At 36.1% G+C, this 24,058-nt stretch overlaps 2 protein-coding genes across 5 annotated transcripts in view; both read right to left on the bottom strand.

Annotated features, from left to right (window-relative positions):
- The window catches only part of zmym4.1 (zinc finger MYM-type containing 4, tandem duplicate 1), a 39,485-nt gene extending 19,548 nt beyond the window's left edge, over positions 1–19,937 (bottom strand). Inside the window, exons 1-8 of one of the 3 annotated variants that reach the window (XM_058753125.1) lie at positions 19,693–19,937; positions 18,225–18,345; positions 2,596–3,156; positions 2,201–2,253; positions 1,927–2,091; positions 880–952; positions 515–752; positions 126–255 (exon numbers count right to left, since the gene is read on the bottom strand). In XM_058753125.1, the coding sequence (XP_058609108.1) occupies positions 126–255; positions 515–752; positions 880–952; positions 1,927–2,091; positions 2,201–2,253; positions 2,596–3,156; positions 18,225–18,345; positions 19,693–19,842 (1,491 nt within the window). In that variant the 5' untranslated portion in view covers positions 19,843–19,937. Of the gene's footprint in view, positions 1–125; positions 256–514; positions 753–879; positions 953–1,926; positions 2,092–2,200; positions 2,254–2,595; positions 3,157–5,871; positions 6,070–18,224; positions 18,346–19,692 lie in introns of those variants that run through there. The other 2 variants (XM_058753124.1, XM_058753126.1) reach the window with 2 other exon arrangements.
- Positions 19,938–23,578: 3,641 nt separating this feature from the next.
- Positions 23,579–24,058, bottom strand: part of sfpq (splicing factor proline/glutamine-rich) — a 33,856-nt gene continuing 33,376 nt past the window's right edge. For both annotated transcript variants that reach the window (XM_058754593.1, XM_058754594.1), the window contains exons 11-12: positions 23,876–23,955; positions 23,579–23,684 (exon numbers count right to left, since the gene is read on the bottom strand). The gene's annotated coding sequence lies outside the window, so the exon portion shown is untranslated. The remainder of the gene's footprint in view (positions 23,685–23,875; positions 23,956–24,058) is intronic.

Genomic DNA, 24,058 nt, shown 5'->3' with positions numbered 1-24,058 from the left:
TGTTTACATTTGACTTGTTGTGAACAGGCCTTTAGGGGCAAAACATGATTTATTTTTCAGCCCACATTTTCAGTAGCAGCGGTCCTGTGCAGGACACACTTGCACAAATAGAGATGGCCACTTACCATTCCTGTCTTCTGACACACACTGCACTTGAAGCTTAAAGAGCTGAGGCATTTCTGACTGCAGAACTCCTTCACATTCCCTGACATGTCCACTGGGGCATTGATCACATCCTTCGGGTCAAGAATGTCTCTGCAGGGAAAGAGGCATTTGTATCTATAAAGGGTATTTTAAACACCATTGCTGTACTTCAATTTCTGTTATGCATTATTCTTTGTATTTTTAAAATAAAGGAGTATGTTATTATAATATGGTTAGGTTTTAGGGTGGTAAGTTAAAAAGTCCATATTTTAAAAAGTTATTTAAATGCAATACAATGTAATGCACCTGGCATGATCATTTTAAAAGTTACATTTTAGGAAAGAAATGAAAGCAAGACTTGTAGACATACTTGTGGCAGTGGTGACATTGTTTCTTCTGAGGTATCTTGACCACCACATTAGAGGTGGTGCAGAGACACTGAGGTGAACAGTAGAGTTTAGGACAGCCTTTGCGCTGGAAGGCCGTCTGTCCCTTTAAGAGGACTTTGTTACATCCTGTGCAGACCACACCAATTGGATTGGCAGGGGCCAGAGAATGAAGAGATAGTGTAGGAACTGGTGCCACCTTTGCTGGAGCAGCTGCTGGAACTGCAGTCACAAAGAAAAATTTGGAAGAATTATAACAAGAAAATTAATTGAACCATTTATCACCACGTCTATTCATTCATATGGTAAATGATAAAAGAACATCATAATATATTTTTAGGGTTCGTACCAATGGCTGTGGTATTTCCTCCTACAGAGAAAACCGCGCTAATCTTGATCGAATCAGGTGTCTGTTTGAACTCCTGGGGAAAAAAAAAAAAAAATGTTTCCATGAAATATTTTATACCTTACTTAACTGTAAAAAAACAAACCATATGACAGGCAATGAAAAAAATTAGCTGAATTTACATTACTTCAGGTTAAATCAGGGGTACTGTTATTTCGTTCATCTAACTGACTATTTTGCATTTTAAATACAATTTTGGGTTCATTTTTCAGTTCAGTAGTAGAGGAAAGAAAAAATATTTAGCAAGATTGCATTAAACTGATCAAAAGTAACAGTAAAGGCATAACAAAACATTCTTTTTCAAATTAATTCTGTTCTTTTGAACATCGTATTCAAAGAATCCTGTAAAAAATGTTTTATGGTTTTCACAATTTTTTTTTTTTAAAAAGTGTTTAACACTGATAAAAAAAATGTCACATGAGCAGCCAATCAGCATATTAGAATGATTTTTGAAGGATCATGTGACATTGAAGACTGGAGTAATGGTTACTGAAAATTCAGCTTTGCCATCACAGGAATAATTAGGTTTTAAAATATATTAAAATAAAAAATTATATTACTGTTTTACTATATTTTTGATCCAATAAATGCAGTCCTAGTGAGCATAAGAGACATCTGTCAAAAACAAACAATCTTACAAACCTTTAAACAGTAGGTGTGTGTATTAAACTCTTGTTAATTTAACTTCATTGAAATTGTTAATCAATAATCTGTTGTCAGACAAAATCATGACAACCCTACATATATATTGTAACATTTTACAGTTTTATAGAACATAGTATAGTTTGGTAAACCATCTATACAAGCATTCTGATGTTGGACATTGTAAAACATATCCATACTCCTGTGCTGATTTTTCAGAGAACTGGTATAATCACAAACATATACATTCAAAGACACTGTGAACACAAAAAGTATTCAAATGGATTGGTACCTTAAGTTTATTTAAAAATAAATAAATAAAAGGCAGAAATCATTGGTGAAACTCACAGCTGCTGTGTCAGGCTCATCTTTAATGTTTCCCACTGGGCGCAGTGACACAGACGCCTTCTCATATTCCTCGTCCATTGGCTCATCCTTCACCTTCACTGGTAGGGCAGCAGAGAGCTGGGCCACTTGAGGTTTCATCTCAGTTTTTAACACTGACTGTGTTTGCTGGATTTAGATGGAGAGGATTTTAGTTTTTGGAGTTTACCTCCTCCATGGATTAACAAGCAAACTCAATGAACTTCAATGGTAAACAAAAAACAGTGATCATGCTTACCACGGCAGATGGTTCTGTTTTCTCTCTTTTTATGGGTTTAGGCAAAGAATTTCCTGTTAAATGTAAAAATGATGTAGAAAAACAGTCAACTGTGTTCCTCAGTTCCGTTTCATTAAATGGATAAAAAAAATATTAATGATAAAGCAACATTATGCTGCATCTAAAACATGCATTTCATTTTCAAAATATTATTAAAACATTCTAAAAACACATATTTAGGAATTCAACTACATTTTGAATTTCATGGAATGCTTTTCCATGGCTGTGAAATAATGTTCAGAAATGAACACTTATCAATACACAGAATCATAAATCAATATTAGTCACTTCCAAAATGTGTTTGCAAGTCATCTCAATGGGACACATCTTGTAACAGGCAAAAAGTTCACACCAACCTGCATCATCTGATCCATCTACCTCCATCCTCCCATCGTGATCCTCAGCCTGGTCCACATCTATTGTCATTTCATTGGTAAAGTCTTCGATTTTAGCGATCACAAGCTCTTCTGAACACTGTGCAGCATCTTCTGCGATGATCCTCACTTCATTCTTCTCTTCTTCTCCAGCATTCTTCTGCTCAGAGTGTTCCTGTGCACAATTTTCTTCTTCTTCATTCTGGTCAGTTACACTGCTCTTTTCTGGTCCGTTTTCTTGGTCCACACCCGACTGTAAATCCGGATCTTCCTCCATCTCATCTGGAAGCTTCTCTACTTCCTCCTGCTCCAACTGTTGGCTTTCCATAAGGCTGTTTTGAAGGTTTGGTTCATTTACACCAGCCTCAGTGACATCCAGCAGACATGACTCCACTGCATCTGGCTTCACTTCCGAACCAGCTGCATCTCCTGAAAGTTGTTCTGTTGAATCCTCACTAGCCATAGGGACACCTGCGACAGACGTAGAGCCCAGCAGTGAAACTGTCTCTGTAGACTGTGAGGGGCCAGACTTCACCCCTGAAACTGAGAAATGAAGACATTTGTTCATAGAGCAGAGATCAACAATAAGAAAGCCAAACTTGCTTAACCCTGTAAGGCCCACTGTTGCAATATTACAACATCAGTTTTAGCTTGACTAAAATAAAGCTGCTCATGTTTTATTTTTTCTCTAAGACCACATTTACACAACTAATAGGCCTTATTGTTCAGTCTTGCAATACTATTGGATGCTAGATTTTAAAAACAGGCCTGTTTACCTGGCCATAAACTGACACGTCCTGTGACTGGATAAATCTAGATTCAAGTAAAATGCCTAAAATATTTTTTTCTGTGATTAGTAATGTCTAGATTATGCAGATATTAAGGTACTGTTGAATGCATTGATCATTTTAGATTTTGAGCTTATGTCAGTATTGTAATTTTACAACATTGGTTTAAAGGGGTACCAATATTTGCCTGTGCACCTAGCACATTACATATATGAATTGTGCTGCTCACTTGTTCCATGTGAAAAAAAAAAAACTAATATTTTAAATAGAAACACGAATGATCAAAAACAGTATAAGTTTTAAATGTATTTTTTGTTACCATTTTGAGATTCAAATCAAGATTTTGATTATTAAAAGGGTCATATGATGTTGCTAAAAAGCAACAATGTGTCTGTGGTTTAAGGTTAAAAAAAACAACATTATTTTCCACACAGTGTACATTATTGTTACTACACCGCTCAAAACTCACATTTGAATAGTCAGTGGCAAATTCTTTAAATATGAAAACATACTTAGCCTACTTGCAGCTGCAACAATACTACAGCGAGAATAAAAAAAATAAAAATCACACCCTCTTTCTTTGGATATACATTTGGGCGGTGTTATGCAAATCTTCCCATACAGTGACGTAGACATGTGGGGGCGTGTTTGAATGAGCCGTTTTAGGAGGGCGTGGATGAGTTTTAACTTTTATAAAGAATATCTCTTTGGGTTTGAGACTTTAGTCTTTAGGGATCTTATCTATGCACAAACAGCTTGTAACACTCCAAAGAGAAAGGAAAACTTGAAATCGCATCATATGACCCCTTTAAATAAGTTAAAGTTGAAGAATAAATTATTTCTTTGAGAATTTTAAAGTATTTGTGTAGCCATATTTTAGACTATCTGTATCTTATTTCTAAAATGCCCTGTTGTTTTTTTCTAGGTTTTGCTTGTTTGCCCAATTATCTGCTTGCTCCATGAGGGACAGGTGATAATGTTCTGGAATGTGTGGGTATCAGTGCTATTAGCATGATAACTAAAGGACACAATAAGCTATTAGACAGTATTGTGTGAATTCTGTGAATGGGTGGATTCTTTAAACCATGTATGATTGGGATTAATTTGCACCAAAATTTTTAGCCTGGAAACTAATCAGTTTGTTTTGTTCTATTTTAGAATGCCACCAACCAAGAAAGACTGTCTCATCATATGTGTATGATATCACTGATATCGTCCAAAATGGGAACAGAGACTTTGTGATGGACTCTGATCTCAAAGAGATCCGAGAAGAGAGTTTAAGTCAAGCCATGATGAATGTTTTAAAGCTTTCTTTCAGTTTATCAGGTTTTGCAAATGTAATCTGAACATATTTTTATAATAAATGTATTTCTACCATAAAATAAGACTCATTTTATCATTGTGCTTATTAGTGTGTATACACATATAGACTATTGTTATGGGGTTACAACAGCATTACACCCTGCAAATGAACCTTTAGATGTTCTCTACATTTGTTCATAAAGTGAAATCATTGAAATTCTGCTACCCAAGAGCCCAACAAAATGTAAAAGCCCATTTATTTCTACATTAGAGATCTCCTACAACATTTAAAATGTGAAATAATTTTTAAGTTTTTCCTATATTTGGGTCTTTCAGGGTTAAGTGCAATGCATTTCAATATTTGAGAAATTCATTTAAATATAAAATGAATTACTTCTTTGAAACATTGCCTAATGTTTTGCGCCATATACCATTGTTTATTCACGGAAAATAATATAAAACTAACAATGTACTATTTTTCAAGAAAACAAAAAACATCTTTTAAAAAAGTTATACATAATTATTCTGTCGTTTTTAAGGAAAACTAAATTTAGTGAACACAAAATGTTGCAAATAACTATTAATCGTATTTGCGGGAGCAAAAAGTTAAAATCTAATGAAAAACTTTTTATATTACCTTCCAAAGTATTGGGAATGAAAACATCCCCATTGCTGCAATTTTATTTTATATAATTGCGATAAACTAGTGCTATTTTTTCAAATACTACACTCCTATTTCAAACCATATCAACCTCTACAATGGACTTTAGTCTAGTGTCTGCAGAAAACACTGTACTTTTGCAACTACTGCACAAGGCATGAAGTCACAGGACTGCAAACATACATCTTTGGCTAATATCGACACAGGCTAATCATACATACCATACCAAACAATAATCCCAAATCTCAATAGTGCCTTTATTCTCTGTTTTATGTTATGAACACGTCGTTCTATTATCGTTAGCTCGCTATTCAATAGAAATGAAAAACAACAACAACAACAAAATACTCCAACATAAGGCTTTAAAATGTGAATGCAAAGTAAGCTGTAGCCAGACCGAGCGTATAAAGGTGAACCACGCTGCAGGGTATGCATATTTTGAAGCGAATCTCTGCAGAGATGATAAACAACACGCGGGCCAACCTTTTCAACAGTTCAAACACTCACCTTAAAACGCCTGACGTATTCTTTCAACAATCCCCCTCAAAAGACAGTCGATAAACAACCACAGCAAGATGCACGGTTGATTACTTCTGAATTAAAACACCAAAATACTGCAAAAGTTGCTGAAACAGAAAACTAGCTGGATGGATTGGCTTGCTCTCCCGCGAAAGCTCTTCCCCTCTGCGTGCTGCAGTGCATTATGGGTGAGGCGCACAACATGGTTCTTTAACGATTCATTTCGGCGAATCGGTTCCTTCGAGCAGTTCGTTTGAATGATTCAGTTACAATACAGGCACTCTACTGATTTTTCGCAAATTGAATCGGTTAACGTGGTTCATTAAACATGCCCCCCAGTAAATAAACGATCGTTTCCCTGGTGAAAAAGAAAAAGAAAAAAAGAACTGCTAAAACCTGTTGTTAGCTGTTGTTGTTTTTTTCCCCCAGCAGTTATCCCTGTACGAAAATTAACCATGATTTTATTATAGTAAAATTGTAGTAACCATGTTTTTTTTTTTTTTTGCGTATTGACTACCATTTGTGTAACCATAGTTTTACTACAAATACCATGGTTAAACTACGGTTAGTGTGGCAAAACCATGGTTAATTTGTGGTTACCATAGTTTAACTATAGTAACCATGGTTTTTTGGTTTTATTTGTAGTTAAACCATGGTTAATTTTCGTAAGGGATATACTCAGCAAAAAAGAAACGGCCTCTCAATTTCAACTGATTTATTTCTCAACATGTCAATATTTGCATGAACACAAAAAGAATCTGAACAAGTTTCACAGACATGTGACGAACTCATAGGGAGGAACCCTGAACAAAGAGAGGGTCAATATCAAAAGTAGCAGGCAGTATCTGGCCAGGAGCTGCTTTAAAGAGCATATTGGTTAGAGCTCCCAGCGAGTCAATGTATACAAAACTAATGCAGGAACTATTTTATGGACAAATATTACTCCATTACAAGTAAAAGTTGTAAAGACATATTTTTTACTTAAGTACTTTTAAAAGCAAGTACTTCTGTACTTTTACTTAAGTACCAAAAGTAAATTACATTTTTTATGTCAATGCACTGTTTTATTATTGTTGTACATAATACTTGCAATACCTCTGAACTTACAATACATTACACCTACTGAATACACTGACTAGCTTGTAGTATCTTTGGAATAAAGAGCTTTTAGAATGTGGTCCCACTTTATGTTAAATGGCCCTAATAGCTGTGTACTTAGTAACTAGATGTGTAAGTAGTATGTAACCACAGTGTACACATTGGTACATAGTATCTACAGCTGTAATATTTCTGTAACTATATGTAACAACACTCAGAATGGTATGTGTTAGTACAAATGTGTACAAATGTTTTTTTCATTTCACTAAGTACTCGTGTAACAGGAATTATATAACTACATTTTGTAACGACAATATGCATAAGAGTACTTGGAACAGCTTAATCCAGGAGGTGGAAAACGGGTAGGTTTAAGTGGGCGGAGTTGGATCTCGAGTTGGTGCACCACTGTAATACCAGTGAACTTGCATGGTAACTCCTCAGGAACTGTCCACTTAATATAAAGTGTAACATTCTGGACACCAACCACAATTTATATGTAAAGCCTAACTTACTGGCCGCTGCTGTGTAACATCAGAGTAATTACATGGTAAATCCATAGGGATTGTTTACTTAATAAAAAGTGTAACACTTACTTGATCAAAAAAGTGCTGTTAGTCCTGTTACACATTTGTACTTTCATTACCAAAAAGTGTTGTTACCAATGTCTTGTTACACATTTGTACTCACACATACCATTCAGTGGGTTGTTACATACAGTATCTCACAAAAGTGAGTACACCCCTCACATTTCAGCAAAGATTTTAGTATATCTTCTCAAGGGACAATACTACACAAATTAAACTTGGATATATTTTAGAGTAGTCAATGTGCAGCTTGTATAGAAGTACAAATTTACTGTCCTCTAAATATAACTCAACATATAGCCATTATTGTCCAAATAACTGGCAACAAAAATGAGTACACCCTACGTGAACATGTCAAAACTGTGTCCAAAGTGTCAATATTTTGTAGGGGCAACACTGTTATCTAGCACTGCCTTAATCCTCCTGGGCATGGAGTTCACCAGAGCTGCGCAGGTTGTTGCTGGGATCCTCTTCCACTCCTCCATAATGACATCACGGAGCTGCTGGATGTTAGACACATGGTGCTTCTCCACCTTCTGCTTGAGGATGCCCCACAGGTGTTCAATAGGGTTCAGGTCTGGAGACATACTTGGCCACTCCATCACCTTCACCTTCATCAGCAAGGCAGTTGTCTTCTTGGCGGTGTGTTTGGGGTCGTTATTATGTTGGAAAACCGCCGTTCGGCCCAGTTTCTGAAGGGAGGGCATCATCTTCTGCTTCAGAATGTCACAGTACATGTTGGAATCCATGTTTCCCTCAATGAACCGCAGCTCCCCAGTACCAGCAGCACTCATGCTGCCCCAGACCATGATGCTACCACCACCATGCTTGACTGTAGGCAAGATACAATTTTCTTGGTACTCCTCACCAGGGCGTCACCACACATGCTGGACACCATCTGAGCCAAACAAGTTTACCTTAGACTCATCAGACCACAGGACATGGGTCCAGTAATTCATGCTCTTGGCCAGGTTGTCTTCAGCAAACTGTTTGCAGGCTTTTTTGTGAGCCAGCTTCAAAAGAGGCTTCCTTCTGGAACGACGGCCATGCAAACTGACTTGTTGCAGTGTGTGGCGTATGGTCTGAGCGCTGACAAGCTGACCTTCCACTTCTGCAACCTCTAAAGCAATGCTGCCAGCACTCATGCGTCTGTTTTTTGAAGCCAGCTTCTGCACTTGACGCACAGCACAAGGACTCAACTTCTTTGATCGACCCTTGCGAGGCCTGTTCCGAGTAAAACCCGTCTTGGAAAACCTCTATATGCCACTGGCCACTGTACTGTAACTCAGTTTCAGGGTGTTACCGAACTTCTTATAGCCTCGGCCATCTTTGTGGAGAGCAACAATTCTAATTCTCGAATCCTCAGAGAGTTCATTGCCATGAGGTGCCATGTTGAACATCCAGTGGTCAGTAAGTCAGAGAGAATTGTACTCAAAGCACCAAATGTTAACTGCTCTAAAACAAGATACACAAATTTGTATAGTCCTGTCAAGCAGACAAAAACATGAACATGATGAATAGAACATGTGGCTTTGCATGGTTAAACGACATATAGCTGTTTTGTTGCCAGCTTTTGTTGCCAGCTTTTTTGACAATAATGGCTGTATGTCGAGCTATTTTCAGAGGACAGTAAATCTGTACTGTTATACAAGTTGCACATTGACTTCTCTAAAATATATCCAAGTTTCATTTCTATAGAATTGTCCCTTGAAAAGATATACTAAAATGATTGCCGAAATGTGAGGGGTGTACTCACTTTTGTAAGATACTGTATGTGTAGTTACACAAACATTAGAGCTGTAGATACTATGTACCAATGTGTACTTACACTGTGGTTACATACTACGTACACATCTAGTTACTATGTAAGTACACAGGTATTAGGGCCACAATATAAAGTGGGACCAAAAAAATTATTATTTAACACCCCTACCCTCCCCCACAAAAGCAGGATGGTAGTGATCTCACACAGCTCTGACAGTGTGCGCACACATCTATGTGTAGCCATTCATCCACATTTGAACAGAGTGGACAGTGAAATCCTGTAAATACAGAGTGATAAGGAAGAAAAAAAAAATCAAACCTGCTTTAAAACCCAGCAACACAACTGTAGCTGTATTACTTTAGAACAGCAACACTGCTTTAACAAAAAAGCAAAACAGCAAGACTTATTTGAAATCAAAACAAAAATTTTAAAAATGCTGTCTAATCGCTCTCGCAGTACTTTGATGTCAAACACAGAAAGGTCTGTGCAGTGCTGCTTCAAGTCCAACACCTATATTGTGTTTAATTAGGAGACGGACAACAGTTCTTCTGTGGCTTTATAGGTAATATTTTCACGTACACAATTTAGCAAAATCAGACAATATTGCGTCTAATATATACCACATTATTAACTTTTTATTATTGAATTGTTGTAAATAAATATCACATTTGCAACTGGTCAGTGTTCAAAAAATGCTGGGAAATCACTTCATGCAGCCCTACAAGAGTTATTACTTCTAAACTGTCTGAAAAAAAGAAAGTCACGTTTTGGAGAAAAAAAAAAAAATTAAAATCACCCACTGACTTTCAAAGCAGCTACATACAGTAGTAATGTCTTTCTACTTCGAGGACCTTGATAGAAATGTAGTGGAGTGAAAAGTACAATATTTGTCTTTCAAATGTAGTGAAGTTAAAGTCATAAGTTTCCAGAAAAATATTATACTCAAGTAAAGTATACTCAAAAAGTGTACTTAAGTACAATACTCAAGTAAATGTACTTAATTACTGTATGTATGTATATATATATATATATATATATATATATATATATATATATATAGCTACTGAGGCTTCTGGAGTCCTTTTGTGAGAATTTTACTTTCGCATCTAAAAAGTACCAAACTGGAAATGACGTAACGGGAGGGAGCACGGTCAATTTACATTTAGTCATTTAGCAGACGCTTTTATCCAAAAAACAACGGATCAGTTCGGACGCTGAGGAAATTGTAAATGTTTATTCATATTCATATGACGGACCACAGGCATACGATTATGAGCCTGCTATGCAGCCAAGAGAGTAAGGGCAGGTCAGGATTAGACAGAACAATGGTCAGAGACAAATTGAATTGTGGTGTGACTGGAGAACAGCGCAGGTGTCTTGGTGAGAGACCAGTGTTAGCTTAGATATATATACACATTAGCTAATGATATGTAACAGAATGTGTTGCGAAGGTTACTTTGGAAATGTAGGTTACAGATAACAAGTTACCCTATTTGAAATGTAATAGTGTAACTATTTCAGTTACTTTATTAATGTAACTGATTACATTTGATTACTTTTCTAAATTTCTCATTATTCATTTTCAAACATTTAAACCAAGCAGTAGTAGCCTACTCATTGATTACTGTCAGACTTTCAAAAGTCCTTTGTCCTTTGAATTAAGATTATAAAAATTTAATTTTAAAGCAGAGCCACCACAAAATCAGACTTTCGCTCCTCTTTTTACTTTGAGATCGTTCTGAGGTTAAATACTGATTTAAAATCATAACAAAATATAATTGAATAGCTATGATACTGTTTTTAAAGCAAATATTTGCATAGGTATGACAGGAAACACTGGCATCTACAGGTACTTTGGAAAAAACAGTTCATCTTAAAAAATAAAGCATATACATAAACCCACATAGCAAATAAAACAACTATCGAATAAGCATGTGTCCTATTCTGTGTCCTAAACTCCTGAAACATTGGTTTCTCATATTTTAGAACAGTCAATGCAATTTATGAAAGAAATCAATTAAATCTCTATGTGTGAAAATATTCAAATGTGACCCGCTTTGTAATCTTTAACATTTTCAAAAGTAACTAAATAAGTATACAACTAAGTACTATTTTTTTCTCAGTAACTGTGACAGATTAGTTACATTTAAGTTGTAATCAAATTACTTAACTCTGTTACATGTAACTACTTACTCCCCACCACTTTTTTGCCAGGGTCAATATTGTTCCCATCACTTTTTTGAAAGATCTCGCAGCATGGACATAACTTAAACAGGTGAAACATATCCAGCGGACATTCGTTTCTGTTAAATAAGATGCTATCTAGCGCTGAAATCTGTTGTTTTTTAAATCATACTGAATGTTCATTGTGATGTTATTGGTGACGGAACATTCTCTCGTGGCTCGTGTACAGTCTTCAGTGCTTCAATCTATCCAGGGCTTGACATTAACTTTTTTGCTCACCAACCACTGTGGCTAGTGGTTTTCCAAAATTACTAGCCACTCAGCATTTTCACCAGCCGTAACTTTGTTGGGAAATTATGTTTTAAATGACTAAAGTTAACACATGCTGAAATTTATATAAATTGATTTCCAGGTAATTTTTTGTCTATTTAAAAGGCATGTGTAAAAAAAAAACATTGCAATAAATCGCGCTACCAATGGTGATTTAATCTAAAGATTGGTTAGCTCATACCACATCAAACCGTGCAAATTATTATTACTGTTATACTTTTTCTCAAATTATTAATGTTAACAACATCAGCACTGCGTGACTATGAGTATAGTGTGTATTAGAGTGTAGATTTCAATTTCTGTACAGTCTAATATCTAATTGTCATGCCATTTGAATTTCATATTAATAAATTCTTTTAACCCAAAAAGCAAATTATGCTCCCTTCGAACTGGTTTTCTTTAAAATACAAATCTTGTGTAATAAGGCTATCTATAAACAGAAGCACATTTAAAACTGGAATATAATTTAATTTAATTCACATGTGTTTCATAAACACATAATCCTTTCTGGATTACAATCCGCCATCAAAATGATACATTTAATTATTCTAGCTGCTGTGAGAAAAGGCTAAACGATCCGTCACCTGCAGGACAACTTCTTTATGTTTACAGACATGACGTAATGATGCAGTGCCATGATCGAATTTCCTGCGATAACCTACTCGTACCACTCAAATTAGAAAACATTATTATAAGCTAACCGTTGTGAATCGGGCTAAAGTAAGGCGATAGTTTTGAACACTGGCTGGTTATGTACTTAAAAGTTATGTAAAAGAAATTTACAGACTGCAGCTTTAATATAATAAGACACTATAGGGCTGTACCAATCCAATGAAATCAGTATTAACAAAAACAATCTTTCCACTGCAGAAGAAACTGAAGCAGCTAAAGTGGCATTTAGATGCATTTACACAGACAGTTTAATGAAGCTGAAATGTAGCATGACTGCATGCATTTACACTGCAAAATTATAACAGCATAAATAAGGCTATGAGCTTGATGTTTTAAATATGTATTTTATTTTATTTTTTTAAATATAATATTTTAAATATACTACTGAAATGTTGGGAAAAATGCAAAGATAAGCTACTTTTAAATATGAAAGTAAACCTTCAGTAGGTCGCAGCAAGTGATGGATAATCATTGAGGCATTTATTCAAACGATTCATTCAGACGGCTGATTAATTCAAGAATGAAGCAAGTGCCTGTCTTTATGTATGGACCACTGAATCTTTGACTTAAAGGGACAGTTCACCCAAAAATGAAAATTCTGTCATTAATTACCCTCATGTCGTTCCAAACCCGTAAGACCTTCGTTCATCTTCGGAACACAAATTAAGATATTTTTGATAAAATCTGAGAGCTCTCTGACCCTCCAAAGACAGCAACACAACTGCAATGTTCCCAGGTCCAGAAACGTAGCAAGGACATCGGTAAAATAGTCCATGTGACAGAGGTTCAACATACTTTTTGTGCGCAAAGCAAACAATAATAGCATAATTTATTCAACAATTCTTCTCCTCGAGATACATTCTGGGGTACTCTCCAAAATGGTGGAAGACGGTAACACAGGGAGAAGAATTGTTGAATAAATTGTATTATTTTTTTGCGCACAAAAAGTATTCTCGTAGCTTTCTGAAATTACGGTCAAACCCCTGATGTCGCATGGACTGACGTCATTGCTATGTTTCTGTGTGTTGATCATGGTTAGGGCTGGGTAAAAAATACTGTTATCTCGATTTTAATCGATTCTCATTTTTACGGTATGATATCAATTATTAAATCTCAAGAATCGATTAAATAAATAAATCACAATAAGCATTGTGCTTTGGTACTTTTAATATGAAAAAGTCTCAGATTTCAAATTCTGTCCATTGTATTGCAGTATTTAAACAATAAATGCCGTTTTGCCACTGTTTAATCTGGAGTGACAGATCGCTGTAGAACCAATCATCTCCTCCACATTACCAGTTTCAGCACAAAATAAACATGACTAAACATCCGAAGGTAAATTAAAAGAAAGAGTACAAACTTTACAATCCGTATCCTGTCTAATCGCTAAATCAGTGTTTCAGTCAATATAACGGCTTGTAAACAATGTCACGTAATATCATATTTACCATATTTAAAAACATATTTGGTGACCATAAACTCATTATCCACATGAAAAAATACTACAGTAACTTATGGTAAATACTATAGTAAAGTACTTGAATTAATTTGTTGAGGTAATTCTATAGTTGTTGTGGTAATATAACAAGTTTTCTACAACTATAGGGTATATTATACTACAATACACTACAGTTTACTGTAGTAAAAACTAAAGTATACTACAGTATTTATTAGTTTATCAATTCAGTATAGTTAATACAACAGTATGCTGTAGCATTCATTAATCAAGTGTTTTAAATACTGTAATATATACAGTATAATACACTTTACTATAGTATCGTTCAAAAACGCTATAGAATTTACAATAAATTACTATAGTATTTTTTTCATGTGGCTATAGTCAGCTAGAAAAATAAACTGTAGAGAGGGTCATATGCACCATATAATGTATTCATTATAATTTTTTACTGTTCTTCAATGTTTAATTTATGTTGGAATAAATCCATCAAGTTTTATGACAGCCACCATTTAAATGTTTATAGCCCGAATTGAAGTAGAAATATTATTATGTAGGCTAACTGTAAGCTGTAACTGTAATATCATTGCGGTCTATGGAGGGTCAGAGAGCTCTCAGATTCCATCAAAAATATCTTAATTTGTGTTCCGAGAATGAACGAAAGTCTTACGGGTTTGGAACGACACAAGGGTGAGTAATTAACGACAGAATTTTCATTTTTGGGTGAACTCTCCCTTTAAATGAGTAGTTCAAAAACGCCAATCATTCAGTTACGAAACACCGCTGTGTCTTGCTCAAGAGATGCGCGGCTGTTCTGCTGTGATTTTTGTTTGGAACTATTTTCGTTAAACAAATGATTAAAAACAGTCAAGACTGACAGTATTGTACTGTATATTAACTTCTCGTTTGAACTATATAAAATCGATGTTGCAATCGTGGTTTTCAGGGATGTGCCCTTATAATTAATATATTTTATTATAATGCATGTAAAAATTAAACTATCACTTTAAAAGTTCCAAATCCATAAATTAACCCCACCCCCCACACACGCACACTCACTCCTGTCCCACCCACTTTTTAAAACAAAGTTACGCCACAGATGACCATCATGTCTCCCGGCGGCGGACGAACCACAGGCTGCCGGCGGACCCGATGAATGTGCTGCGTGCACCGAAGGAACCGCACCAGCTCTGAGTCTCACTTGGTTCTTGCTTTTGCATCCCATGTTGAACTCCATCAAATCGTCGGGACGATAATCCTCTTGTCTAAAGTGAACGCTGCACACCACCGCGTTTTTCGAAACAGATGCAGTGGCGAAGTCCCGTCTCTTCACCTGCACAAAACGGACCCAGGCACGGAAGATAGCCCCGTGCTTTTTCTTGTTAGGAAACCTGTGGACTCGATGTCCTGACAGGCCGGAGTTTGTGCAACCTCCACAAACACAATAATTTACCATAACGATGATAAACTGAAATAGAAAAACTACCGAAAACACACTGACTCGCGACCGCTCCGACAGACCACCAGCCTACTCGGTGTCTCTCTGAGCCCCTCTGAGCCCCGCAGAGCCCGGCGAACAACTCCCTCTCGTGACGTAGAATGACGCGATGGTTTTTGTTGTGTTTTGTTTTTTAAAGAGAGACTGTCACTTTTTCTACCACATTTGTGCCCTCGTGTCTTGTAAAACATTTTAAATCCTGCTTTAACTTTTCATATGGTATTTTCATAGAAGGTAATATATTCATTTTGTAAAAAAAAATTGCTGGATAGATAGCCTACCCAAAAATGGTCGTCATTTACTTACCCTCAAGTTGTCCCAAACTTGTAGAAATGTCTCTCTTTTGCTGAACATAATATTAGTTAGTTTAAATAATGCAGGTAAACAAAAAAGTTAATGCTCTACATTGACTTCCATTTAAAAAAAAAAAAATCTAATAGAACAAATACCAATATATCATATATCAAATATCAAAATAGTTCATCAAAAAGAAAATTTGCTCCATGTCACCATAAGACCATCCATGATAGGGCATATGACTTTTTCCATCGGATGAAGATTTTTTAAAATTGCTCTGATGTAGAAAGAAATTCATACACCTGGATCAGCAAATTTTCATTCTGGATGAACTATTCCATAAGTGTTGTTTGTGTGTGTGTGTGTGTGTGCACTGGTTTGGGTGGTTTACAGGGACACAAATTTGGGTCACACTTTATATTAGGTGGCCTTAATTACTATGCACTGACATCAAAAATAAGTACAATGTGCTTATTGTGTTCATATTGTATTGCAAAACACTTTTGCTGCTATTGAGGTGGGATACGGGTAAGGTTAGGGACAGGTTTGGTGATATGGGTAGGTTTAAGAGTGGGTTAAGATGTAAGGGATGGGTCAACAGTGTAATTATAAATGTAATTACAGAAATTAATTACATATGTAATTAAATAAAGGTATTAATAACAATATAAGAACATGTATGTACACAATAAGTGCATTGTACCAAATTATTAATTTAAATGTAAGTACATAGTAGTTAAGGCCACATAATATAAAGTGGGACCCAAATTTGTATAAATGTCATGGGTATGACAGAGGTATTACAATGTGAATGTGGTTTATGAGGACACTGCCTATGCCCCCATAATTAAAAAAAGCTTAAAATACATACTAAATGGTGTTGTTGTTTTTTTTATATATAAAAATGCACTAAGTTTTCTATAAGGGATTTAGGTGTAGGACGATAGAAAATAGTTTGTACAGTATAAAAACCACTACGCCTATGGAGAGTGTGTGTGTGTGTGGGAGTTAATATTTTAGGGGGCTGGAATAACAACAACAATTCCAGGGCAGTTTGCCTCCAAGTACTTCAGGAAACGTGGCAGCACGGGATGCTCTGGTAGCAGAAGCAGCAATCCCACTTTGAGCTCCTTATGTATTAGCCTTCCTGTAGCTCAAACAGTAGAGCAAGGCACTAGCAACACCAAAGTCATGGGCTTGATGACTGGGGAAAGCAAAAATTGAAGCCTGAAACAAATGTGTACCTTGAATGCACTGTAAAGGCTGGAATACACTAAGCCCTGATTTTCTGCCTACTTACAGTCTGGAGAAGTTGACGCTGTCAAAAGTCAGAGCCAGTCTGAAGATTTGAGTTGATAGACTATCATAGAAAATCTTGTATGTATGATGGTACACTGGATGGATGATGCATGATAAATCCATCCAGTTGGAGGATATCAAACACACTTGATATTTTGAGCCGTTTGCTGTGATCAGAATAACTTCTGATAGTGTATGATCTTCAGTCATTTAGTGTATAATGGCTAGTTTTTTCAGGTTGACTATTACAAAGTCTGTAAGTGTATGATGCCCAGTGTTTTAAAATCTGTTCTGATTTTAAAAGTCATAGCGTATTTCAGCCTTAAGTTGCTTTGAATAAAAGCATCTGTCAAATACATAAAAATGTAAATGTCAGGGTGTGTTGTTTGACAGATTTTGAGAAAGCTGTCCTGAGCTTGGAGGCAGATGCCCGTAACTCTGTCATTTGATCAGAGCTACCACTTGCTTATACTGAAAACAGGGTTCTGTTTCTTCTGAAGGTACAGATAAGCTGAGACAGTCATCCGTCAGAGTGCCTCTAATCAATCAGTTTGTTTGAGTTGAGATTGGTCCAGAGGATGTTTTTTCTCAAGGAGCACATTTGAGAAAAACAGTTTGACAACCATTTTTTGCTCTTGTCATAAGTTGTGTCTGTCTTACACAAATTAGGGATGCACCACAATTAGTTGTATTAGCAACATTTACGTGTTTGAAAATACAACTTTCAACCATTACATTTTAATTAAAAAAGAAAAAGCTTAACGCTTTAATACCTCCGAGCCCAACCACTAGAATATGGAATGAACTTTTACTGTATTACATGACACATCAAAAACCCTGTTTGTGTACTGCATCATGGGTAAGTTTTCCATCATAAATTCCGCTGTTATTATTTTAAAAATAACTTGAAATATTATGAACAGATGGGTTCAACAAAAGCGATGCCACTGAATCAAAACATAGGAGCTCACAACAGTTCTTGAAAGGTTTAAGAGTTATCGTTTAAAATCAAGTCCCTTATGGAGAAAATGAATAGGGTTTATGAACTATTTTGTGCTGCATGCAAGATACATGCCTCTAAGCTTCAATGTCATAAGTAAAATCACAGATACAAATACAAGACACATGATAAACACTGTAAAAAGAAAAATTCAAAACCTTTGCTTCTGAAATGACTTTGTAGAGTTTCAAAGGATAGCTCCATGTCCGCGGTTTTGTGGTTTTCCGGGTCTGTTTGTATCCTTACGTCTTTATGACTCTGAACGGTAAGTGATGTTCTCTGAAAAGATTTACAACATGCAAGCAAAATAAGAATTTCTCCTAAAACACACTGCACAAAATAAAAGCATTTGAGGTTAATCATGGTTAAAAGTAACCAACGGTCTACATGCGGATTATTGTTAACAAAATTCTTCAGAGATGACGAAAATAAAACACTACCTACACATTGTGTGAAGGGTTAATATCAGCAAAAATAAATTCTAATAAAATAAATTTAACTTGCATAAAAAGATTTCAACTCATCGGATGCCCATTTTCCACAAGTTGGCATGATTCTTTAGGGTCTTAATGAAATGTCTGCAACGTACTTAGGTTAAAATTCCTCAATGGTCATGTAAAACAACTCCTTTTTTACCTTACCTTCAAACAGCTTTGTTCACAGCAACCGTTTCGGTGCATGCCTTTTTAAATGTTAATAAGCTTATGCTTACCCTCTTCAGTGGGGCTGTTAACACCACTCTTCATTCCCAACACAAAGCTTTTTCACAAAGTAATGTCTTTTAGACAAATTAACTATTTCACAGAAATCTTAAAGGTGACCTATTATGTCCCTTTTTACATGATGTAAAATAAGTCTCTGATGTCCCCAGAGTGTGTATGTGAAATTTTAGCGCAAAATACCCCACAGATCATTTTTATAGCTTGTTAAAATAGCCACTTTATATTTGTGACCCTGGACCACAAAACCAGTCTTAAGTCGCTGGGGTGTATACAAAAATACATTGTATGGGTCAAAATTATCAATTTATTTTATGCCAAAAATCATTAGGATATTAAGTAAAGATCATGTTCCATGAAGATATTTTGCAAATTTCTTACCGTAAATGTATAAAAACTTCATTTTTGATTAGTATTATGCATTGCAAAGAACTTGATTTGGACAACTTTAAAGGCGATTTTCTCAATATTTTGATTTTTTTTGCACCCTCAGATTCCAGATTTTCAAATAGCTGCATCTTGGCCAAATATTGTCCGATCCTAACAAACCATACATCAAAAATTTGATGTAAAAATTGACACTTAAGACTGGTTTTGTGGTCCAGGGTTTTGTTGTCCCTTTAAATGCAAATGTACTGATGCTCCCTGTCCCCTTTTCAGAAGAAGGCGGAGCTTCAAGAGCTCATCTCACGCAACTCAGTACAGTGGTGTTCAGACTTATATGTTGTTTCATATGCAATTTTTAACCACTGCATTCCCATTACGATCATTTTGGTAGCACTTGAAGGAAGCATCAGTGAAAACAGGCAGAGACAATGGTAGATTTAACAATATTAGCCTTACAGAGTGCCAAGAAGCTCTTTTAGAAAGGCAATTTGGAAAAACAAAATGTGAGCATGATACTTACTTTGTCTGGAGCTGAAGTTCGCGCACGAAGCGTTGGTATTGATCCCTCTTTCAGAATCAACCGTTGCGAAAATCCCTCATTTGAGAGGCAGTCCGGCGTGAAATGATTGGCACAAACGTATAGGACTTTACTGATTTTTTTCTGGGACATTTCCTCTGAAAATGAAATTTATCCAGAGTGTCCTCAGCAGCTCAGATGGAGGGATTCTATGGAGACTCCTATGTTCGTTTTTGCATCCCAAAACAGAACATTTGTAATGCCTTTTCGGCGCTGACATTGTATCTCCAGCAGCTACAGCAAGAACACAGTAATGGCGGACTGCTGCTTCTCACTTTAGGGCTGTCTATGCCAATAGGGCAGAGAGCGGCACAAATGGACGGGATTTATCCCTAATGGCGTCAATGTAGGGAAACTCCGGTGTTCAGAGAGACTGTTCATAATTTATTGGGATTATAAAAAAAAAAAAGGGTGGATTTTTACCATCAAGGCTGGTCATTTTCACACACCGCGGCCACACACTGTGTTCAAACACCTTACAAAAGTGATTTTCGCATAATAGGTCTCGAAGTATTTTGTACTATTAAGTAATTTAAGAGTTTTCTAACCTTTATATGAAGAGTTTAGAATGCTCTGTAATGTCAGGAACATTTCCTTCCTTTTATGTATCAGCACACAACACCTTTTATCAATTTAGATTTATTGTAACAAATTACGATTTGCATACATTGCTTGAGAGCAAATATTTAAACTACTGTTCAAATGGGTAAATACAGAACTTGTCATTTCTGTATCAGTGGAAGCATACAACACACATCAAAATATGAAATGCTACAATAAAGGCATGACACTAAAAAGTTAATTGCACCATTTGACCCGTCAGTGATTTTTCTATCTGTTTGGGGATCTTTGTATCTTGTTGAAGTCTCAGAGTGGTGACTTTGTTATCTAGCTCATCCATGAAACCCTCATCAATAGACTCACTGTCCCTGTCTTCCTCCTGTCTGGCGCCCTCTGCAGGCAAGAACACATGCAGCTGTGTGCGAGGCGCGCTAGATGAAGAGATGGGTAAATGCTGGGTGGGAAGGCAAGTCTTTCCTCTGACAGATAAAGTCTCTAGGTTTATGGGCTGCCTGTGCTGCCTCACTAACGCCTGCAGGCCTCTGCTCTCTGTGGCCCGCCGCTGACTGTGAGTAAAGGCCTGTCCAACCTTTGGTACAGGCTTCAGAGGCTGAGAGAAATGCATGTACAGTTGATGATAACTCTGCTGAGGTGTCTGTGTGTTCTCAAGAGTTTTGCAGGAGGGAGAAGATGGGCCACGTTTGTGTAGAAGGGGATGGCGTTTTTTTGAAAACCCCTCGAAAACCGCTCTCTGGCCTGGGGTGAACAAGCAGGGCTCACTGATACTGTGGGATCAGAGGAGACCAAAAAAAGACACGTGAGGTTCAACAGAATATGTTCAATTATAAAGCTGAAGGAATGAAAGGATAATGTTTTTTCAAAAATACTACCATTCAAAAGTTTGGTGTTAGTAAAATTTATTTTTGAAAGGAATTCATAATACATATTTCAGCAAGGACACATTAAATTAAGTTAATTGATCAAATTAAGCAGACAGTAAAGACAACGTTGCAAAAGACTAATATTTGAAATTAGCGTTTTTCAACATTGATAATGATAAGAAATGTTTCTCGAGCAGCAAATCAGCTTAGAATTATTTCTGAAGGATCATGTGACACCGAAGACTGGAGTAATGATGCTGAAAATTCAGCTCTGCCACTACATGAATAAATTACTTTTTAAAATAATAGAAAAGAGTAGGCTATTTTAAAATTGTAATAGTATTTTACAGTATTACTGTTTTCACTGTATTTCTGATAAAATAAAAGTAGCTTTAAGCATAGGAGACTTTCAAAAACATCACAAAAAAAAAAAAAAAATTGTACTGGCCTCAAATTTTAACGTTATATCCTGGCTATAATAATTTTTTTATAACTTTGAAATACAAATTGAGCTGCCAGTCCAGATACACGAGACAAAATGGGTCATTCAATTCTTTGCAACTGTCATATCAATCAATAATCTCATCCAATGCAACATTAAAGATGTAGGAGGGATTTAATAAAAAAATTGTTTTGTTTTATATAGATTTTTTTCGCTCTGCTTATTTCATAATATGGCCAGCACATCATATGTTGTACAGCTTAAACACTGGAAACATTGGATCATCTGTGTAATATAGCTGTTGTTTTTTTCCCCTCGAGCTGTTTGGGTGTTGCCATGTAAGGCGAATGTTTCTCAGGTTTCTAAAACATTCTCCATTGTGCATGGAGCTGTAACTGCACTCACATTTGTACAGGTTCAAAGTTTAATGCAAACCCCAACAAATTTAAAGCATTGCAGGGATTGCATTGCTGTAAGCATTTCACTTATTTTCAACTTTAAAAGCAATTTATTTACAATTTACAAGACGTAAAGTTCTTTGAAAGTATATTTTATAAAAAAAAAATGAAATTATAAATGTATAATGCTATAAATTACAAAGAAAAATATATTTCATGTGCCTTTTTTTTTTTTTACAAATGTAATTTTAATATCACATACAGTAGCCAGTTCTCCAGCTATCGCTGATGCTAAACCCCAGGTTTCGAGTCACCAGATATCAGCTTACCTGAGAGGCACTGTGGTGGTCCGACCATGTGTTGATCTGGACAATGATGGAAGTCTGAAATTATCTCTGCACCGTGAGCCAGAAAGTGGAAGCACAGAACTGGAGAGCAGGTACGTCCGGACCAGTGTGCGATTTCTCTGCATTGCCCACTGATGCTTTAACTCCACAGTGTTCATGTTCATTCCAGAAGGTCCCCTGGTCGCACTCATATCTGTACCGACAGGACCAGACAGACTGTAGCCGCCCCTCCAGAGAGCATGTGTCCATATACAGTGATCAATCATTCATGTGCATTAAAAATACATCAGACAAGCCCATTGGTCGCACACCACCAAATTCTCCCTCCCCGTCTCCCTTTCCCTCATTCTGTTGTCAGCTTACAGCACACCGAAAGACTTGAGCATTTCTGAGATATCTTGGAACATGGGTATATCTGATGCCAGGGTCATCATTAAATCACCATCAGCTCAATAAATCCCAATGCTGGAAAACAAATTGTGGTATGTAATTTCTAAATTTAAAATTAACTGGAATCCACTATAAAAAAAATCCAGTTATTAATAAAGATTATTGGATTATTTCAGTTTTTGTACTTCAAAATCTCAATTCAGTGTGCTACTTGCTGATTATTTCTAATTGTAAAATTTACTAGCAATTTCTGAGTGAAAAAATGTTACATTTTTTAATTGTAGTCTTAGATCTCTCACGCATGGATCTTCCAACTTTTTCAGCCGACAGACATGTTAGTAAATCCCTGTGAAAATCCTCGTAAGTGCATTTGTTAAAAACACTGGCCAAGAAAACCCTAACCCACATTTACTGCACCACACTTCTCAGACTGCAGGTTTATTTTCCTTTTTGAACGATTTCCAGAAGTAGCTGTCAGCCAATAGGACACAACAGTGATAAAACAAGAGAAACACAGCACCTTGACCTTAATTGATACTGGACAACAGCCTGGGTGCTACTGGGTTACAGAGGTCCGTCTGCGTTTGTAGACCTACAGAACAAACTCTTAAACAGCCGGTATCTTTTTCCTCTCTAAAGTTTTGCCAGTAAGTTTAATGAATAGACATTCAATTACTGTGCTAATCTAAACTATTAAATTATAATTTAACAACTCTAAAACATACATAGTCAGCAACATGATCAAGGTTCTGCAGTACCAGGTAAAATGCAACGGTTTAATCTAAAAAAAAAAGTTCTCAAGACCAGACATAGGGATCTTTATGTAGTTTATTTAAAAATTGGATATAATCATGATGCATCCAGTGTTGCACTCAAGATTTCCCAAGCTGCCATGCCACGTCACACTCCAACAGGACTATATAGGACAAACAGAAAAAAAAAAAAAAAAAAGGCAAAATTAGCAATCTGGTTGCGTAACAGTGGTTTCTCATCTTTGATTAAAAATAGTAAGATTAACACCAAGTAGTCTTTTCATACATAATTAGACACTTAGCTCACAATGTCATTCTTCTATAATAAATTATGATACTGAATTATTTCACAGACCTGTACATTAATGTCCACAGTACAGGAACATTTAGTGCCCATAGTGCTCAACTGCTGAGAGAACAGGTTCCTTGGTTGACCTAAAAAAAAAAAAAAAAAAAAAACAAAAAAAACAAAAGAAAAACTTTTACTCCAGCACAAACACATGCAGGATCATCGTTTGCTTGTCACTGTGAAGTGTTG

Source organism: Onychostoma macrolepis, chromosome 19 (genome assembly GCF_012432095.1).
Source record: "Onychostoma macrolepis isolate SWU-2019 chromosome 19, ASM1243209v1, whole genome shotgun sequence".
Classification (NCBI taxonomy): Eukaryota; Metazoa; Chordata; class Actinopteri; order Cypriniformes; family Cyprinidae; genus Onychostoma; species Onychostoma macrolepis.
This window is presented reverse-complemented; position numbering and strand designations above follow the sequence as displayed.